The sequence below is a fragment of the Phymastichus coffea genome, unplaced genomic scaffold (genome assembly GCF_024137745.1).
Source record: "Phymastichus coffea isolate CEN01 unplaced genomic scaffold, Cenicafe_Pcof_1.1 PCOF00003, whole genome shotgun sequence".
Classification (NCBI taxonomy): Eukaryota; Metazoa; Arthropoda; class Insecta; order Hymenoptera; family Eulophidae; genus Phymastichus; species Phymastichus coffea.
The window spans coordinates 12,505,874-12,526,310 of record NW_026706814.1 but is presented as its reverse complement, the minus strand read 5'-3'; the positions used below and the strand labels follow the sequence as shown (position 1 = coordinate 12,526,310).

The following is a 20,437-nucleotide window of genomic DNA, read 5'->3' as shown; positions in this document are numbered from 1 at the left end:
CCTGAAATCGCCCGTACAACATCGGCCTGCAGTCTTGAACTTGGCGCTCGTCGAAGGAAAAAAGCGCGTGTCGCGCGCATCCTTGAGCAGCGTCGGCGCGAGCGAGCGGCGTCTACGCACGTGACGGCCGCTCTCCGTTTCGTCTGTAGCCAAGCCGCGTGTCGCGCGCGACAATAACAAATTGCAATCAAAAGCGCTTAATCAAATAAACGTTCAACCTAGATTAGAAAGGAGGCCGGCTTATCCGCGATAAAAGCGTTCAATGACGCGCTGCCTGGTCGCCTCGGATGCTCTCCGTCGGTTGGCAGTCCGCGCCTGCATCAATCTTGACGCAAAAACTTTCTTCTGCCGCGACACGCGCGCACGCACGTTGGCGGACAGTCGGCTCGAGACTGGCACAAGGCAAGCCAGTTGCATCCGCCTTGGCCGCCACGGAAAAGCGCGACTGCCTGCGAGTCGTCGCAAGGCCGAAAATAATACCAGATTCGCGCGCTCGCGATTTACCTACTAGGCTTTTCGTCTCTTTCTCTCTCTCTCTCTCTCTCTCTCTCTCTCTCTCTCTCTCTCTCTCTCTCTCTCTCTCTTGCGACGAGCTCGAGCCCCCGTGTCGTTGCATGTTCGTCAACTTGACGAGTAGTTGAATGGGTCGTGGACCAGCTCGTGTCCGAAAAACCGCGCGACGACGAAACGAAAGTGAGAGTGAGCGAGTGAGCGTCGCGGAGGAGAGGAAGCGCAAGCGAGTAGACGCAGATAGAGAGGAAATCGCGGCGACGGCGTGGGGGATCGCGTCGCTTTCGTTTTCAGCAGGCCGAGAGAAAGACCGAGAGAGAGAGAGAGGCAGCGGCAGCCTACTTGTTAATCCGGTGAGTCAATAATTGTATAACACTGGAACTGCATTGCGTAACGACGTTTGATGGCTCGAGAGAGTGAGAGAGAGAGAGAGCGCGCGCGACCTACTTGCCCACTAAACTAGACACACATTCTTATCCGAGTACTCCCCACCGCCTGCCTCCTTCGCTTCGCGCAGTCGATCCTTATCGTCGTCACATCGCCGACAAATGTATGCATGTAATGAGCCTCCTTGAACTGGATATACTCACCCTGCACGTTGCGGGCGAGCTTTCGCTTTCTGCTTTTTTCTTCCCTTCTTGCCTTCTTGCCAGTGTGTATACTGTTTGGATGCCGCTTGTTTTCTCGCTAATGAGCGATATCTCGCAAGCAGCGGTTCCGATCGAGCGGCTCTCTCTGCTTTTGGAGCGACCTTGCGCAAGCTGCCGCGACGATGTGGTCCGTGCATCGACAGCCTCTCGCGACATTGCGCCAGGTCCGCTCTCCCGAGCGTTCGGGAACCGCCAACCGTGCGCGCACCTTCCAAAACCAATTGCTTGCCCCGATTCGGCTGGCTAATCAGTGAGTGCGAGCAAAGTGGTGCACAGGCCGGACTCGAAGAAAGATCGGCCCGCAAACCTTGAGCTCGATATGTACGTTCGATCCATTTCGGAGATATTGCGCATTCGAGCAGAGACGCCCTGCTCATCGGCGAGAAGCGCTCGCTTGCAAAATAGCCGAAAACGCGCGAAACCGCAGCCTGCCGTGTTGGCCAATTTTCGACGGAGAGCATCCGATCGTCGCTCATGGGAATCCTCTTTTCTCTCTCTGTCTCTCTCGCCGGCGATCATTGCGCCACGCCATCGAGTCGATCTGCTAACTGGACAAGTCTACACGTTTCGCTCTGGATACTTCCACGCCGCTGTATTGCAGTTCTTTCAGAGTTGCTCAAATGCCTCTTCCGATTGCGACAATCTTATCAACCGAATGAAAATGCCGTATGCCGGAGCTCGCTTCGATGGGAATGATCGGTGTCGCGCATCGTCGCGATATTGGGCAAATTCATCGCGCCTGCAAGCGCGTTCAAAGAGCAGAGACGCGCGTGCCAAAAAATCAATTTGTCAGAGGACGCGTCTCAACGGAAGATGCGAGAGCGCGAAAAGAAAAATCTACGCAGTAACCCAATTGCTCCTCGGATATTTGTAGACGATACGTACGTCAGCAAAAGTGCGCTCTGCGACGCTTTGCGATGACGCGTGTAGACAGGCGGCCGTCACGCGACTGGCGCTACTGGGTAAACGCGATAACGACGCTGATCGAAGGGCTGCTTGCAAAGCTCCATCAAGCACAGAATGGCCGGTCAACAGCCGGCGCTTAATAATGCTCGGCGGGTGCTTGAGCGATTTGGGCGTCGTACGGATTTGCGGGCGCAGAGTTAGCTAGAGGGGAGCTGCGTGCTGCGTGCGTGACGCTGGCGATTTCGTCATCGGTCGATAATGCTCGCGCGAGAGTGTAGAAGATCGGAAGAATGGAACAAGTGAGCTAGGAGCCGAGGAGAGTGGGATGCCATGACACACTAACCAAGTGGTCGAGACCCAGTTTGCGCTCGTATGCGCGTGCTCGCACACACACACACACACACACACACACACACCGGCTGTCCTTCGCGTGAACGGAATGGATAGGGTGATAGTGCGTGATGTGTTTTCAGCGCTCCAACACAATTGCACCGCAACGCCGCCGCTGCCGACGCGGCCCGAGGCCAACACCTATATAATGCACTCGTACACGCCGCCACTTGATGCATCCTTCGAGCTTTCTTTCCTTCTTTCTTACGGACGTTTCAAGGCGCTCTTATTCGCGCCCGCGTTTCTCGCTCTTTCTTCTTCTTTTTTTTTACAGCTTCCCCTCGCTTTTTCCCTTTTTAGCTCCTTCAATTTTTCAAACTACCAAGGCTACCCGACGATCAACAATGTTTCATCACTGCGCGACCTTGCAGCTCCTACGATTCTCGCTACTCGCACGGGATGGCTCATTTTTACGTTCACGTACATTTAACTTTGTTACCAGTTGAATATGTGAATCGCGATGCTCGCTAGAGTTCCCATCGAACGTGGTCGCGATTAGAAAAAATTCATCCTTCGGTCGTCGAGGACGAGGCTTTCTGTAAACAAACAGCTCGACGTCGAGAAGGAGGGAACACGAAAATACTTGCGCGATTACTTTGAATTCGAGGGCCTTGTTAGCAAGGATTTTTCGTACCTACGTGCGTATACAAAGGTAACGAAAAGAATTTCGAAACCGAAAAGGTACATACTAATCACACAAAAGCCAAGGCGTGCTGTTAACTGTGATTAGATTGCGCGACGTTCTCGATAAAGAAAAACTAAGACAGCCGCGTCAGTTTCATTGTATGTACATGTCTTGCGTTGATTTCGTCGTCGCACGTGAGAGCGTGCTCTTTTTTGTCAAAGAATAACTTTCTATTTCAATTGAATAATAGCGCGGCATAATTACACGACTCTGTTATACACAACGAAAGTTTCAATTAGAAACGAGGACCCGTCCAAACGAATTTCGTGGACGTAATCGAAAGGCAAACAGCTTCCGTCGATAGAAATCGAGATAAAAATAGGCGAGGCATTCCCAACGGCTAGCTGTATACGAGTGGTCGCGTTAGAAATTTGGTGAAACCAAAAAGGTGTATAATGAAGTAAGCACGATTTCTAAAGTCTTTTCTCTTTCTTTCTCGCTCCTTTTCCTGCGTAACATTCGCTAGACGAAAAAAAAAACTACTCTCCTGTCCGCGGGGGGGGGGGGGGGGGGTACAGCTATGATTTCATTTTCTCTTTCTTTCTTTTTCTTTGCGCGATGTGTGCGAACGCGAGCGTCGTTTTTAACGGCGGCTTTTTAAGGGAGAAAGTTTTTTGTCCGAGCCACGACGACTTGGTACCCCGCGGGGGGGGGGGGGGGGGGCATCGCGCCGAGAGAACACGGGAACAGAGAGATGAGGTCACCACCACAGACATTGTAAGCCAACCAATGAAGACCCTTCGTTTACCGGACACTCATTACAAGTCTTCAGCACAAATTATTTCTTTCGACACTTCGCTTTACTTTATAATCAACGTCAGCTTTTCAGAGAACCATTGTTTGCCCTTGAAAGCATTTTGTTGCTTGGAGTGAGCATTATAAAATTGTACTCGCGCTGAATATCACGATAAAAGTTTCGAAATCAAGTAGAAACTTTGAACCTATAAAGGCGTTTCCCCTTTGAGGAATCCAAAATTTGCTAACACTTATTGTGCAACGATCAGCGTAAAATTAGATTGAGGACGAGGTAAAAATAGTGATTTGACAAGTGAAAATTTTGCTTCTAAGTCAAATGCTGTTTGAACGCTGCCAAAGACCCGATTGATATAGTTTCTAAAAATCTAATATTGAGAATAGCTAAGCAATTATTCACTCTGATTAGTCGAAATAACTGCTTAATTTTCTTGACAAACAGAAACGTACAACAAACTTTCAAGCATGATTTCTTTCTCCAGGTACATCTCTATCCATATTCTTTTTCGACAATGAATTTCGAATAACAAATCTAATGTTAATTAAGTACAAAGTAAAAAGTATGAACAACATTGATTTTAAGCAATAAAAAAATACGTCAATGTTTATTCGAAAGAATTGCTAATGGGATTTGTTTCATAACTAGTGTCGTCAAGCATGCTTCGCGCGCCCATCTTTCATTTCTACTCATTTTCAGTTTTGTGTGCTTATTTACAGGCAAATTAAAAATTCTAAAATACACCACATCATCAAACAGTTCTATGTTTTGACATGATAACATCCATCGATACTAATTGACAAATAAAAATTCAATTAAAATTATATTTGTAAATTTAGTTGTAATTCCAAATCTAATAATGTAGCAGAATTTTAGATCTTTAGCTATAGGTGACGGGAAGCGCACTAAGTTGGTTTCTCTTTTTTTTTTGTTTTTTTAAATATTAAATCGAACCGTCAGCTGCGCCTGATAATTATATTTTCTTAATATGTTAACTTATATTTTTTTACGATTCTAAACTTTTTGTACAATATCCCCGTATCAATAGATGTATTTTGTTGATAAAAATACTCCAAGTCATTTGGGGCAGTGCTTTTCACAAACTAAATTTTGAAATTTTTCACTTTCAGTAATCAACGTTACTCTGTCATCTTTGATCTATTATCCGTCATATTTTCGACTTTATAAATTTAATTTCTGAAAAATTTTTCAAGAGATTACGCAGCACCATGTTAGCCGAAGTAACTTCACACTACTACGTGTAAAACATCGATTTATGATTCTCTTTATTGTAGATTATATTTATTAGAAGCTACACTTGATGACCATAGTTCAACCAATCAGATCACGAATAAACTGGCTTCACTTTCAGACCCATCTCTTTTTTATAAAGGAAATAAAAAAATAAAAAAGGATTTGAGAGCTACCATAGATTTCTAATTCTGTCTTATTATTGTTATGGTTTTATGGTTTAGTTTAGAAAGTTAACACCATTCTGAAGATATTTCATAATAGAATTTAAGAATACTTATGTTTGGACTTTTTTTTTTGACAAATTTCATAATCTATCAGTGCAAAGAGAAGAAAACGCCGTTATTTTACGGAATTCTAGTGATACAAAATATATATAATCATACTTTTGTTAGATTCAAATGCATAAGCTTTCGACGTAATGGTTCAATTTGAAAAATATCTAATATTTAGTGTGAAAACATTTAATCCTTTTTTATTCCAAGCTATTTTATTTGACAGTTTTATGCAGAACATGACGAAAAATTGGTGTATAGTTGTTAAAATATAATTTGTTTTAATTTTTCAGACAGTGCAATTATTTGAATTGAAGTGAATGTGATGGAAATTAAAATCCAGTAAGACCTTCGGTCATATGAGAAATAAATTACTTAATTAAAGAGAAATCTTTCTGTAAATACTTTGCATCAAAGTTTGTCTCGTCCAGTCTTCACGAAGATAATTTTTCGAATGTAGTAAGAGAACTGAGTTTGCTTTCACTATTAACAAAGTGTTACGTGACAAATGAAAAATCATTAGACTGAAAAAGCAGTACACGTTTCGATTAATACATTGCAGGAAAAATTCCAAGGAAGAAAACGACAATGAAATCAGATCAATGGTTTGTATTTGAGAACAGTTTAAATAATTCAAAAGAAAGGATACCCATGAGGAAACATCATAGTTGGCCCATACATAATTCAACAGATAGATAAACCTTGAAACTCATTTGCGATTCACCGTAGATTGTAGTATGGTGGCGTTCAAAAACGGTTAGATATTGAAATAATCAAGAACTAGTGTCGAATTCTGATAAGCCACACAAGTGATAGGACTTGTCGGTACACTCGACACGCCGTCTCGATTCTGACTTGTACAAAGTATTGATAGATTTGGAAATAAAAAGGCGAGAAGCCTATCGGCAGGTCTACAAGATTGTTGCGAGAGAAATGATGAATGCTCGTCGTAAAACGTGCTTGAAAATGAAAAGGAAGAAGAAGAACGGCTGGCCGAGAAAGGAACCATCGATCAGGCCCCAGAGTCGGCCGTTCGAGAGGTTAGGCAACCGAAAGCGCGGGCTCGTTACACATAAGTGGGCGCCCATACGTATGTGTGAGCGCCGACTCTTACGCAAAACTAGCGAAAGTGGGCGTACGTTTGGGACCCCGCGAGCACATCCACACCAACAGACGCGCGCGCGTTAAATAATACCCGATATTCGAGCTTTCGAGCTGCTTGCGAAAGAATGGCGTAGTTCAGACCACAACCGTGCGTACTCGTAGAAAGGGACGTATAGAGAAAGTATTAGAAATTAGGCACAATGCTGCCGGACCCATCGTAGCCGCTTTTCTACCCGCCAAAATTTACCGTTTGCTAGACTTTCTGTTCCACTTTCGCTTCCACGAAATCTCGAGCATAGCAATTTTACTGGCACCGCCGTTTCGATAGATTCCTAATGCCAATTGTTATGGGCGGCAAAAGTGCGTATATACTGCGTGGGAGTTATTCGGTGCTTATAAAGGATAACGGAGTGAAGGATGCGAGGGGAAAGTCGAAAACCACCGACACATTTGCCAAGTCGCTGCAACGAACGTGAAACGACAAAACAAGCAAATGTAGCGTAACTGCGCAGACGTTTTTTCGGCTGAAACCAAGTTAATTGGTGGCATTACGCCGAAAAAGGAACATCGGATGTTGTCAAACGACGTTGGTTTTTGGGCTTTCGTCGCGAATCATCTCGCGGGTCGATGTTTCAAAATAAATAAAAAGAAAAATGAAATAAACGACACGCGGAGACCTCGAGATACGAAGGTCCGGAGTGAATATCTAGTTTTACGTGCACTCGGAAATAGACGCGAGCCTCGATGCATCTCATACATGGAAATATCCCCGCAGGTTGCCTTGAAATGAACTTGCTTAAACGAACTACGACAGGCGTGCTTTTTTCCTTGCAACTCCGAGCTCATTGCTCGCGAAAATTTCAAGAGCCCATAAACGAGCGTTCGGAACACCGTGCGTGGAGTTGCGAAAATAAGTGACGTAATAAGGACAAGTGTTAAAACCAGTTGGACATCTTCCGAAAGAGCGAATAGTTGACGCAATTTCAATGTTAAAATGCAATGCGTTGAAAAGATTGCAAGCTTGGCAGAGACTCGAAAGCCAAACGAGTTTGCGTATACATGTGCGCAATGATAAGAATCGGCCGCAGATGGCCTCGAACAGTTTTTACTCATCAGTGCGTCCTTCGGAACGATGGTAAAAGTAAGTACAAGTAATTGATTGTTCGGCCGAAGTAAATATACCGCGCGAGCATAAAAGTAGGCTGCGGCGGAGCGCACATGCAATAAGTTTTTGTTTGATTCCTTTTGAGTGCGGTTGTCGAATCGGCGGCCACGGCTATACACGTCGCGTCGCGATCGTTTACGTAATGCGCTATTGTTTTTATTGCGCTACCATTAAATATGGCGGCTCGGAGAAGAAGAAAAAGAAAATTGGAATAAGACTAGTTGGCATTGCGATGCGAGCACGCGACGCGTATCCAAGCGAATTCGATGGCGGCTAGCCGCACACCAAGTCAGCGGAATCGCAGGAGCCAGCTAAAGGGAAGAAACGAGGGCAGCCGTGGGTGTCTGGCTGGCGTGATCCGGCGAAGCGAGCGCAGAGGCCATTGTCTTGTTTCGCGGAGATGCGCGGCTGATCCGTAAGTGGTGGATCAAGGCGACGCGAGCCAGACCGGTGCGCTTGCAGCTCGAGCTTGCGAGCAGCAGCAGCACCACCACCACCACCAGAGAGATGCCGCCCGTGCGCCTGGGGGGAGTCGCACAGTAAGAGCGGCGGAGGAGGAAAACGGTGTCATTGTCAGTGGGTAATCGGGTCAGTGGGCCACTGGGACGAGTACTTTCGATTTCAGCTCATTCGCTCTCGCCAACCTTATCTCTCTCCACGCATCCGAGGAAGAAAGCGAGAGTCGCGCGCAATTTACGGCCGGCGCGTAATCGGCCCGACGCTTATGCCAAAGATTCGTGACGAGTTCGCTGATCGATTTAGTCGACGCCGTGTTATTACTGCGGGGAGCTGACTGGCAGGCTGGTTTTTCAACTGCACCAGCGGCGCCTCGATAATATCCACGTTTGCTTTTCGCTAGAGGCACTTGCACTTCGCAATAGCGAGCAAGCGGCGTGCACTCCGCGGAAAGTTGAAAGTCAATTTGACTCGCGCATTTTTCCCTTGGCGACTACTTTCGGATGAGGCCTTTTCTTATGCTCTTTCGGAATCAAGTTCACACTATGTCCGTGGCGTTTCACAAGCAAATATCGCACGGCGCATAAAACAACGCTATCGTTTCCCATAGTTATTGTATCGACATTTTGGGCAGTGTGTCCCACGCCGCACACCATTGTGCCTCCGGACTGTCGTCGCTCGGCGAAACGACGGTCTCTTCTCGGACTTGGGCGAAAGTGAAAGCGTCTGGCTCGCTCGCGCGCTTGCGACGCTCCTCACTTCCGAAACGATTGCCCATACACTTGGACATTTTACGGGTGTTATTTTGGTTTTTTACAAAAGGACGCCATTCGGAGCCTTCCATGCCTTCCACGCTGGCTTTCAATAAAAATGTTGCAGCACACCACAGAAGGACAGAGCAGTTGCATTCGGGACGAGCAGTTCGTCGTCGACGACTAAAAATGAACGAAAGAAAATAAAATACCAGAAGCTGAGTTAGCTTGATGCGGAGGGAATCGTGTACACGATGCGAAACTCAACAGAGAGGGAAAAAGGCCTGCTGGCGGCGAAAGAAGGAGAAGCGCTCGCTCGCGGAAAGTAGGACGCGTATTAAAGACCACAGAGCAGCGAGCAAGCGTGTTGGTATATATCGTGGCGTCGCGCTACTATAGTCGCTTCGTCTCTTTCTCACTGAGGAGAGAGAGAGAGAGAGAGAGAGAGAGAGAGAGAGAGAGAGAGCCGATTACCCAATCGGATTCGTCATAACTGCTGCCACGAAATCGCAGACCGCCATCGCTCGCTATTCATTCCCCGTGCCGCTTCTGTTCTCTTCTCTAATGCTAAACAGTCACAACTCTTCACCGGTACACCTTTGCGCGGTCCATCCCGCTATTCTACTTGCAATCTATCTACCCGCGTGCCTCGATTTTTCCTCTTTCAAAGCTCTGCTCGTTGCCAGCCAATCATCCAAACGCGCAGCTTTACTATTTCAACCAAACTATTTTCAGTCTCCATATGTCCTTTTCAAATTCATGTCAGATCCATTAGCAAACGAGCAGCGTTGCACAATTGGCCGCAGCATTTTTCTGCGAAAATTTCTTGCGCGCTTGCTCCTATATACTTGCATGATTTATACAAATTAGCGATATGGTTTGACAGTTGCCGCAAATGCGATTCCAAAATGCCATCGGCGCTAAACGGCCTACGCGCGAGCGAAGTCAGCTGACACGACGGAATTATAATTTTTTTTTTTCGTTTCGAAAGCTCGCAAATGTAGGCTAGCATTCGTTGACAAAAAAATAACCATCCATCGATTGATTATTTTAATGTCTAATGTAACCTACTTGTTCGACTACTTTTTTTTTTCTCGGGGAAAAAAAACGATTAAAAGTGAGCCACGAGAGCGCGTTCGTCACTTACAGAGTATTCGACTGAAGCTAGAACAATACCAAAGTGGCGTGTGAACAAAACCGCAGAAGCGAAGTTTTCGATATCGATTGGATGTCATACTGCGCGTAAATGTGTCCATCGATAAAAAACATAATAGAATGAAAATGTAAGCGCTTGAAACGTGCTAGTTTGAAGTTCGATAAAATTATCAAATATGCATAATGATTTTAACAATGGGTCAGAGACGACAGCGAACGCGTGAAAACGAATAAAGGAGTGATCGCCTCATCAAGCAAAGGTTTAATTGCAGCAAAGGTAGGCTTGTTATCAGTCGCCGCACGAGCGTTTGCGAAGCTACGTGTATATAGAAGCGGACAGCGGCTCGAGTCGCGAAGCGTATGAATTTTTTATACGCACATTGCGTCTACTGCCGGGGAGCGTGGCGAGCGCAGAGAGCGGGTCGCGCGCACGACCTAGTTTTGGTGCTATCGAAGCCCCCGGTATGTATCCATTTAGAGTATTTATAATGCGCGAACGGCGCCAATGAGAATAACAAGACGGCACATGGAGAAAATTCGCCTGTAACAATTACAATCTGCTAAGCGATCTTGATTTGTTTAACAAATCAAGATCGCTCAGCACGATTCGATTCGTTTCATTCAATACAACAATACACTTTCTGACATTCTTGCGCGTATTATTGCAAGATTAGGTTAACAATTACGGCGACACATTGTAAACCAGGAACGAGAGTGATGTCTGTAAATATTAAGGTACGCCAGTACAGTTTATACGGTGGTTCCGTGAAAATTTTGAAGCCATAGCTGTAACATTTCCGTCTAATTGTTTACTTTCTCATGCTCGAATAATTTCTTAATAAATCCACTATCTTACGTTTTGTCAAATCACTTTACTTTTTCTTTAATTGTAGTAATGATTCACACAAGACGGGTTAATTGCAAAGAAAAATTTATTGAGTAACAAATCACCCAGAGAAATAAATTTTGAAGGTTATGGTTATTAAATTCATCACCACTCATCAGTTAAAAAGAGCGCTATTTTTAAAATCACTTTGTACTTTCCTTAAAAAAATATTAAACTTGTGACGAATAATTTTTAAGCACTACAAGCACGAAATAATTGCTAAATATTCATATTTCATAAATTTTGATCAACAAATCATAATCATGATAAAAGTACACAAAAATTAAGAAAAAGAATTAATAAAAGATCGAAATATTAAATTATGCAAGAGGTTATATTTTCGTACGGTCGACGAGATCATGCGATTTAATTAAATTATCAAATGCTGTCTAATATTTCTAAAAGATTACTTCGCACTTTTAAAGCTATTTTCTGGCGAGGCAGAGAACACAAACTAAGTTTAGCAGTAGTGGTTGATCACGTAACTCCCGACAGCGAAAGGTGAGGGTAAAAAGTGCGCGACCGTCACCGTAAATTTTACAGTGATGACGTGATAGAAATTACAACGAATCTCCTGAATTTTTACCAATTTTCTTTGTAAATGTTCAACGCTATAAAAATTACGAACTCTTCATCGTAAAATTTATGTAAATTACTTCGTAAAAATTACTTGCACAGCCTCCACGCCCAAACATTACCGGTCTGACGGCGTAATTTTTTCGGTGAATTTTTTCTCCATGCACACGCCTCTAGCTTTAGCTCTCCCACGAGATTGATCATTTGTTGTGCTCATTTCCGAATGACTTGTATACCTGCACTTTTCTTAAGGGCAGTTATCGAGCGATATATTTTCGTTAGTACCAGAAAACAACAAATCATATGTATCGATTCTTTGTTCGCTAAATATTATTTTTTATAAATTGTTGTAATCCTTATTATCCCATAAGGACATTACGAAAATACAATTAAACAGTTAAATATCAAAGTTCTAGTGGAATACAGTCGGAATAAAAATGTGTTTTTAGCGTGACTACAGGGATGAAGTTTTGTTAAAATCTAACATAGCGATGAATGTTGCGCAGAATTGTGAATTCGAAAAATGCCGTGGACGAGGATGAAAAAACAAGCGAATCTGGCACACATAAGTGAAAATAAAACAAGCCCGTCAGAAAGGGTATGCCGAGCGGTGGGCACAATTAGCGCATGGTAGGCCAAAGAGAAGGGGTGGGTTGCTCAGCGCATCTATGCGTCGGCTCATGCTAGTCGGGTAATCGATGCGAGTCGCTGTTGAATAATAATTATCGCCGCAAACACAGGTTTAGGTGCAGTGCGAGTTATTCGAACGCTAGCGCGCGCTCGCGCCTTTTTATCGAAGTGGGTCAAGCGATTCAATAGCTGCACGCGCGACGCCGCCACTGGCTCATTCACTGGCTCGCTCGCGAGTGTGCGCGCGCGTGTGCCTGTCTGTCTGTCTGTCTGCGTGTGGGTATGTTGTTGTTGTCATGTGTAATGTATAGCGTATGCTAGGTAACACGCGAGCGCGCGCGACCCCTCGGCTCGCTTGCCAAGTGCAAACTGGCATCGCGCTAAGGGTGAGATTTGCGGCAAATCCTCGGCTTTTCGCATCTAGTGTATGGATCGTGCGCGTCTTAGACTTACTTTTCAGCAGTTGACATTTAGATTTTGAACCGGCTCGCTTACAAGCGATACATTTCCAACTGTCGCTTCTCGTACATGATTCGGAGCATAAACAAGAGCACGCAAAGCAGGACTCCTGCTGTTCGAGGAAATTGAAAGATGTTTAGTCGCGTGGGATGTTGAAACTTTGGACTGCTCGCACTAGACAATTGTAGTTTTTCAGAGAGAGGGAGAGACCGAAAAGGCAAAAGCGGAGCAACAGCTGCGCGCGCGCGCGCGCTTGGACTACGACAGCGTGGCGCAATCTATCGCTTGCAAGTGTAAATTGCATTGTTTAAAAAGATTAAGTGGCCGCTCGTTGGTAAGTGGAACTGTGTACGGCGCCCATCGATATCTCCATTTTTTGTCAGATATCGTACGACTCTCCGAAGCAAAGCTCACAGCAACGACGAGGAACAATTGTGTGTCTGTAACAAATTTAATAAGAGATGCGAAAATCGACGAAGGTGTAACTGATTAGAGAGATCGTTTTCCTCTGGATCGTAATAAATCAAAAGGTCTGGATAAAGTTTATCGTTTGTTATAAGCTCGAGCAATAATTTATGGCAACGATGCACGAGAGGGGGAGAGAGAGAGGTGCTTGCGAAACTAATGAAGCAAGCTAAGTAGAGAGAGAGAGAGAGAGAGAGAGAGAGAGATATGTCTCTGCGCGCGCGATCGAACCGACTTTCTTGCTCAAGCGCGAGTGTACGGCGAGCATTGTGTACCCGCGTTAATCAATTAAAAGCCTGCACCAGAGTGCTCGGCCAATTGTCGGCTTGTGAAAATAGACGAAAAAAATGAAATAACCAGGAGTGTTGTTGCGCGATGTTGACCAGTGCGAACCTTGCGAACACGTGCCAGTGGAATATCGGATACTTCGGAGATGGATATCCAGGGATGATCTTCGCGCTGTGCGAGAGGCGAGAATTCGTCTGTCTGCCTGTCTCCCTGTCGGTGATTTCTCATCGTCATTGTGCAACCATCGGCACTGCTGTCCCAACTCTCGCGGCTGGACATCGGACGCAAAGGGCCCGGTTAAAATCGATATTTACGAGGGTCGTTTACGAGGTTGCGCGTGCCGCCGAGCACTCCCTTGGAGACTGCTCGAGCCTTAACGAGCGAAAATAGCCGGCTTTGGTCTTCTCCGCCGGATACGTTGTTGCATAATGTCGGAAAGAAGAACATCTCTGCAGCATTTTTTGCAGCTCGTTTGTTTGGACAGGATGCAATCCCCACTGCCCGGAGGGGCAGACGAACCCGCTGCGACGTTGGCGGCCAATAACTCCTTGCGGTCTGTTTGCTTTCTTGCTTCTTTTCTACTTCTTCGTTTCTTTTTTTCTTTTTTTTCGTCTTGTTCGCATTTTCAACAAGATCGTTATTGTGGATGCTGTCGACACGTAGTCGACTTACTCCAATTTCACGTGCAATGGAATAAATTGCCATTCCACAATGAATATTGAAAGACAAAGAAAGATCGGTAATAAAATTTAGCTTGACACTGCCTGTATACGTTACTCGTAACGCGGCTCTAGAAACAAATCAGATCAAGCGGTCGACTGAAAGCGTAACCCATTTTTGTCCGGATTGGCCTTTCAATTAGAGTCAGTGAAAGCTATTCGATGCGTGTACCTACCCTACGCAAACAGTTCCATTTTCTCAGGCTTGTACTTGCTGCTTTACCCATGCATATTTCGCTCCAATTTGCTCAACTTGTACAGCACTGATTTTCTTCATGGCGTCGCGACAATTTACATGCTCCTGGCTGTTTCAATGTATTAAATTACGCCTTTAATCAACATTCCAATTGACATTTTGAACGCTAATGTCGTCGAAATGATCGTCATGATAAAACTGGGACATATAAACAGGTTTTATAATGAATTGGCGTTATATTTAATAATAAATTTTACCCCCCCCCCCCTCCCTCTGTCTATAAAATATTACGGTTCAGCATTGTAATTTTTTTCTATCCATAATTATTGTCATGCAAATATACAATTATCCTAACGATTTTCGTGAATATTCGTATAATGCTTGATAAATTTTACATTCAGATAATGATCATTTGTACTAGTGAGTTAGAATGAAAGCACAAAAAAAGTGAATTTTTATGCCAAAATTCATAACCAGCATTTTACGTCAAATTCATAACCACGAGATCATATTAACTATTGGAGTGTTATGAATCAGTTCGGTTTTATTAAATGGATTTACTGATCAGGAGAGGGGAATTTTTACCGTAACCCTTTCATAAATTCGAGAGTGATGATCTAAAAATAATTACGAAAGGTCTTAGAATGATTAATGTATGATCTATGATTCTTAATAATTTGGTCACAGTACCCCAATTTTCCCCTGACACGTAATTTTTACAGTGCAAATTAAACTTTTTATCAAATATTTGTTTACGCATCGAAAATCAAAAGTTAAGCGCGTAGTTAAAACAATTTATCACTTACTTCTGATTGTCTATCCAGAACTTTTTTCTAAATCGATTTGTAATTTGTGAATTTCATAAATATAGCCTCAGACCTTCTACGCGCTCAAACCTGAGTTTACAGTATACGAAATTTATGGAAAATTTTATATCCCGTTTGAAAACTTGCGTGACTAATCGTACAGCTGATTCTACTCATGGGCTACAATCATTAGTGAAAATACTATAAAATTCATGCAACCAAGTGGACAGTGACAAAGATTGAGGAAAGGGAAAGCACAGTTCGGCTTTCGCTTTTACGGGAAGACAACGGACATTCAACGTCATAAATTCAAATAAATTTTAGTAATGGTCCCATAACTTGTTTACGACGGAGTCCAGAAACAGATAGTGGGACCATATGACTTGAATTTCGCAATATCAAGCATCTTCTCACGATTAAACAAAGCTATTTAAACATCTGTTGCGATCGAGATGCCTTTTAAATTTAAAAAACTATCTCTTTTTCTCATGAAAATCAAGCAAAATCTTCATGAAAATTTTAAAGGAAAAAACAAACATAAAAAACTAAAAAAAATACACATTTTCTTAGCACAGTCCAAAATATGAATTCAAGTTATTTTTTACAAATAAAAAATTAACGGTAATATTAATGTATAAATAATGCGTGTGCCTTAAAAGTATCTTGACTTTATTCAATCCAAATCTATTTGATGATTAGTTCCTTTGTAAATGTAGTCAAAGTAAAATAGATCGCTTTTATTACAACGCGATTTTTTTACACCCCCTGATCTATTGTAGTGATCGTCGGCTTAATTATTTTACAGTTATAATAAAACTATTGAACGAATAGAGACGTGCGAAATCTAGCTAGAACGGTATTGAATAATGCTGTTAACGCGTACACATTATGTATTCGTAAATATTACTGTTAATTCTTGAACTGATAAATATAACAGAAAATGTGGGTTTGTGGTTTCCAGGCTGGCTGAATGTTCTTATAGAAGATGCCCTTGTCAAATTTCACTGAGAACGTTCACCTCTGTACCTCTCAATCGCTCGCTGCACCAACAAGTGCAACAGGTTGTCTTCCCTTATTACTGAGCTGCGTCGCGTCCGATTCTAAAATTTCCTTTGAAATATGACGTTATCAATCAAAAGACGATGTGAAAATACAATCTCTAGGTAAAAGACGTCTTCGTGAAAAGAAACGATATAATTTGAAAATTGAGAATGCAAGTAGCCCCCGCCTACCTGAAATTAACGATCCCGGTATTTATCTATCCTCGCATTAGCGCAGACGGCGTAGAAAGATATTTGACTAGTTGCATCAAAGAAGATCCGATTAAGTTAGCCACTGTGAAGTACATAAATCAAAAAGAGAGTTACGAAGCTGTACAAATAAAAAGGGAAGGGGGAGCTATTAGTTTCTTTGGTGCAAATAATGGTGCTTTGATTTTTTTGAATTTACAGTGACAGCAGCTCGAGAGCGAGAGAAAAGGAAAGTTGCATGGAATAACATGAGAGCGAGGGCAAGTCGGCGTGGGTCGGCAAATTGAAAAATTTACGATTGGAGCAGGCAACATAAGTACTAGCCTCGGCCTGAAAAGACGCAACAAGTGTTCGCTAAAAGCAGATGGAGGCGTGAGCACGAGCCAGGCAGGTATATTATCCCGACGATGTTTTCCACTGAAGCTGTCAGCAAACATTTTGACGTTTGTACGCCTGTACCTCGACGGGGAGCCGCTCGTCTTCTCCATTTTTGTCAACCGATTATGCTGCACCGCTGGACATTCGCCCATTAAAGCGGCACGCGTCCCCCCACGCGTCACACAGCTCAGTCCCTTGCTTCGGAACGCTTCGCCAGGTTCGTGCAAGGGTTGCCCTGCTGCACCTCCAAACTTGCATTTACTCCAAACGGAACGAAATTCATCATGAATTGGTTACGAGGATGCGTTTGGCCTCCGTTCCGCGAATGTCCGAATGCAAAAGCTCGATAGCCATAGGTTTTTGTCCTCTCGACGGAGCATGCACAAGCTGCAGAGCGCAAGCGGATACTACTTTTCGGCCGCCTCGGGCGCACGATTCGCGGAATCTACGAGCCAGTTGGCGAGCCTACTTCCGGTTGTCGGCTTCCTTCGATCTCATTCCAGGCGTCTTCTTCGACTTCTTCGTAAGCTCTGATCCGCTACTCGTTCACTTTCTATCGCCAGTGCTTATTGGCGCGTAAACAGGTCGCAAGCTGGATTGCTGCGACTAGCCGAAAATTGATTGATTACGTCGACGCCCGACGCCCGACGCCTGACGCCTGACGCCGTCGGCAATATGGCTGATAATTAGTGTTCCCGTGGAATGGCGTTGAGGCCATTCCTCCATTGACGGAGGCTCCAAGTTAGCCGAGCAAACTTCTTACGCAACTTGGAACTGTTGATCGGACGTCTAGCGAGTGCAGCTTGCGAACGATGTGCAAGGCAATAACGAAATCAGGGAAACGAGCAGGAAGATATTAAAATATCGTTGGAAGCGATGAGCCTTGATCGAAGATAGAAAGAACCGAGAGCACGAGAGGCAAAGGAAATAAGCAAGGAGCATTCCATCTCTCGAGCGATTCGTATGGGTCACCAGCTCCAAACAGGTGTCTCGTTCCGTAAGAGCCACGCGAGCCGAAGGGGCGCACTTTGCGCGCTCAGGCGACCTCCCTTCTTCTTACGTAAGCTCAAATGCCAGATGTCACGTGTTTCCTATGGTATCGCTGACTCTTTTCAAAGATGCATTATTGCCCGTACAAAGAAAATTCATATCGCGGCAATGCGCTGTTAAAGAGGTGGGAGCAATGTTAAACGCCCATTTACTTACGCAATTGTCGTTCATTTAACAATACCAGTAGATTGACGCGCGACTCTGCAACGATTTATTCAAGTTCGCTCGAGCGGAACTGCCTTTTCATTTTCCAAGCTGACGTCGAAAAAAGGATCGCGAAATGTATCCTGCAAACGTATACTACTCGAGCGCGGCAAGAAAGTAGCTCGCATAGAAATAGTAGGTTCCTGTAAAGTTCGACGAGTTTCTGGAAGGCAGTCGGTTCACGCTTTACGTCGTTCGGGTGCGCCACGTTACAGTCGCTCGATTTCGTCGCTCTAGATCGCGCGTTTTTATACGCACACTGTCTTTCGGCTATCGAGCTATTGTGTCCTTTTCGAGCGTATAACCACAATTTTATTTTTAAGAATGACTCGGTATCTATGCGCTAGCTTGCTTCTACCAGATTTTGGCCATTTTTTTGCGCAACATAACCCAGTGCAGAATGTTTAGCAGTACCTCAAATTTTGATCTTACCTCTGTTTTTCTTTCGTTGTATCTAAATTGAGCAGTTTGCAGGCTGCGGCCGTGTCGAATACAGCTATTAATCAATGGAAGAATGCTAGAAAAAATGGGTTGGAGGGAAGGGCTTGTTATATTTCTACCAGCAGTCCATGCCTTATAGGCGTACTACATGTGCGCTTACTTTCAATATTGATAACTTACGTTTATAACATAGTTCACATGTATGAATAAACACACATTTTTGTCGATGCACGAACAAGTTTAATCGAATCAAAATTGAAGAGAACCATCAAAAAATTCAACTAATGTATTAATTATGATACTTTTATCGATAGCAATCGACGAAAATGCCGTCTTTTCCATTTTTAATATATTTTTAATAGTTGATTAAAAGCAGGCGACAGGATAGCTTAGGATTATGTAAGCAGTAATAAATGCAGAGAAATGAAAAACGAGAGGACGCCGATAGGCCGTGTGAATCAGTGAAAAGTAGTTTGTGCTCATGACGTTGTTATTTTTTTTCTTCTGCGAAGTAATCAAATTGAAAGAGCAAGCTTTCCAATCACTTCATTTGTCTATAAGCATTTTTTGCATTGAACAAAAACTGCCAAATATGAAATTCAAGATCATACACGAATGCATAGCTTGTACAATTCTCAAAGTGATTAATTATTTGCCGGAATAATAAGTTCTTTCTCGCTAATACATTTGCATGATTGATAAATTGTATAATAAAATAATAAAATGCTCAAAGGAATATCGTTTTCCGATAAACTTAACTCCACAGATATACCGACAATGATTTACGTATACTGGAACATTGCACAATCGGCATCTCCTCGAAGTGCTATCGGCATCGATCGCTCTGTCGATCTCGTGTACTCGGGTGCTGCAACTGTGACGTTACGTGTACACAAATGCGTTTACGCCATGTTTTATCAGCTGCGTGTGTCCGCAAAACCGCAGAGCGAGCGCTCAAATCTCAAGCGTTCATTCGCTTTCAACTATACTTTTTGCACAGTTTTTTTCCTTTCAAATAACGTTTTCAAATACGTTTCAACCATTCGATTCATTTAATTGTTTTAATATTATACAATTTTTCGCAATAAAATACTTCTCCAAAATTTCATAAGGAAAAAACAATCATTGAAACTTTGGAGTAAGATGTTATTTTATTGAATGCACTTAATAATTTTAAAGCTGGGCTAGAAAAAAATTACCACTATTCTTTTAATGCATTTTATCCTCTAACATTCTTAACCATTTCTTTATTTCGTTGATTAAAATCTTGATGATAAAGATCCCTCGAATATATAAAAATGAAGCGATAGATGAAAATGAGAGAAGCAAAAGCTGCTAATAAAGCCGTCAGAAAGAGTCCATTTTTCGCATACAATCCTCCATGCTAAATGACACCTTGGGAAAAAATATCAGTTAGTTATAGTAGTCAATGAGTCAATGTGAATTTTTAAAATACGTTCTTCTAAACATTTTGACGTTATATATCAATTAATGTCTAGAAATATAAAAATACCATATCGAGAATTCGCGTGAAATATATGTAAGGCAGAAGAACACATCTCGTTTCGTGAGCGTACAAGATAAACAAGAATTATCAATCAGTCAAGCGATGTATGAAATTTTCTGTCAGGAATCACAATCGTTCGAACGATAATTGTAATAATCAAGATGTGTTCCGTAAGAATGCTATTTTACATAAAAAAGAAGTATCGGTAATCGGTACGAGAAGTATTTAGAATTGTTCATTCTATTGCGTATGGAAGAATTAAAGGTTGAATCGTCCAGAAGCAGTGAACTCATTGGACCGCGAAGTTAACCGAGGAAGAACACGACGAAAGCCGTGAATAGATATGTTCAGTGGAGAATGGTAAGGGAGATTTTGAAAGAAAGCATTGAGTCGATCTGTGAATAAAGCAGTATAGAGCAAGTATAGAAAAGCGAATAAAGCGAGCGAGAAAGAGGTCGACATAAGTGGAGGAGGAGATTCGGCGGTAGAGCAGAGAATAAGCGAGGAAAGGGAAAGAGAAAGAAAGGCTTGC

General features: G+C 43.3%; 1 protein-coding gene across 2 annotated transcripts in view; it reads right to left on the bottom strand.

The window, feature by feature from the left end:
- LOC131664719 (uncharacterized) overlaps positions 1-20,437 on the bottom strand; it is a 65,867-nt gene that overhangs the window by 41,909 nt on the left and 3,521 nt on the right. The window contains exon 2 of one of the 2 annotated variants that reach the window (XM_058936034.1): positions 19,685-19,793. The exons of the other annotated variant lie outside the window; for it this stretch is intronic. Within the exon in view, the coding sequence (XP_058792017.1) occupies positions 19,783-19,793 (11 nt within the window). The 3' untranslated portion in view covers positions 19,685-19,782. Of the gene's footprint in view, positions 1-19,684; positions 19,794-20,437 lie in introns of those variants that run through there. 2 annotated transcript variants of the gene reach the window in all.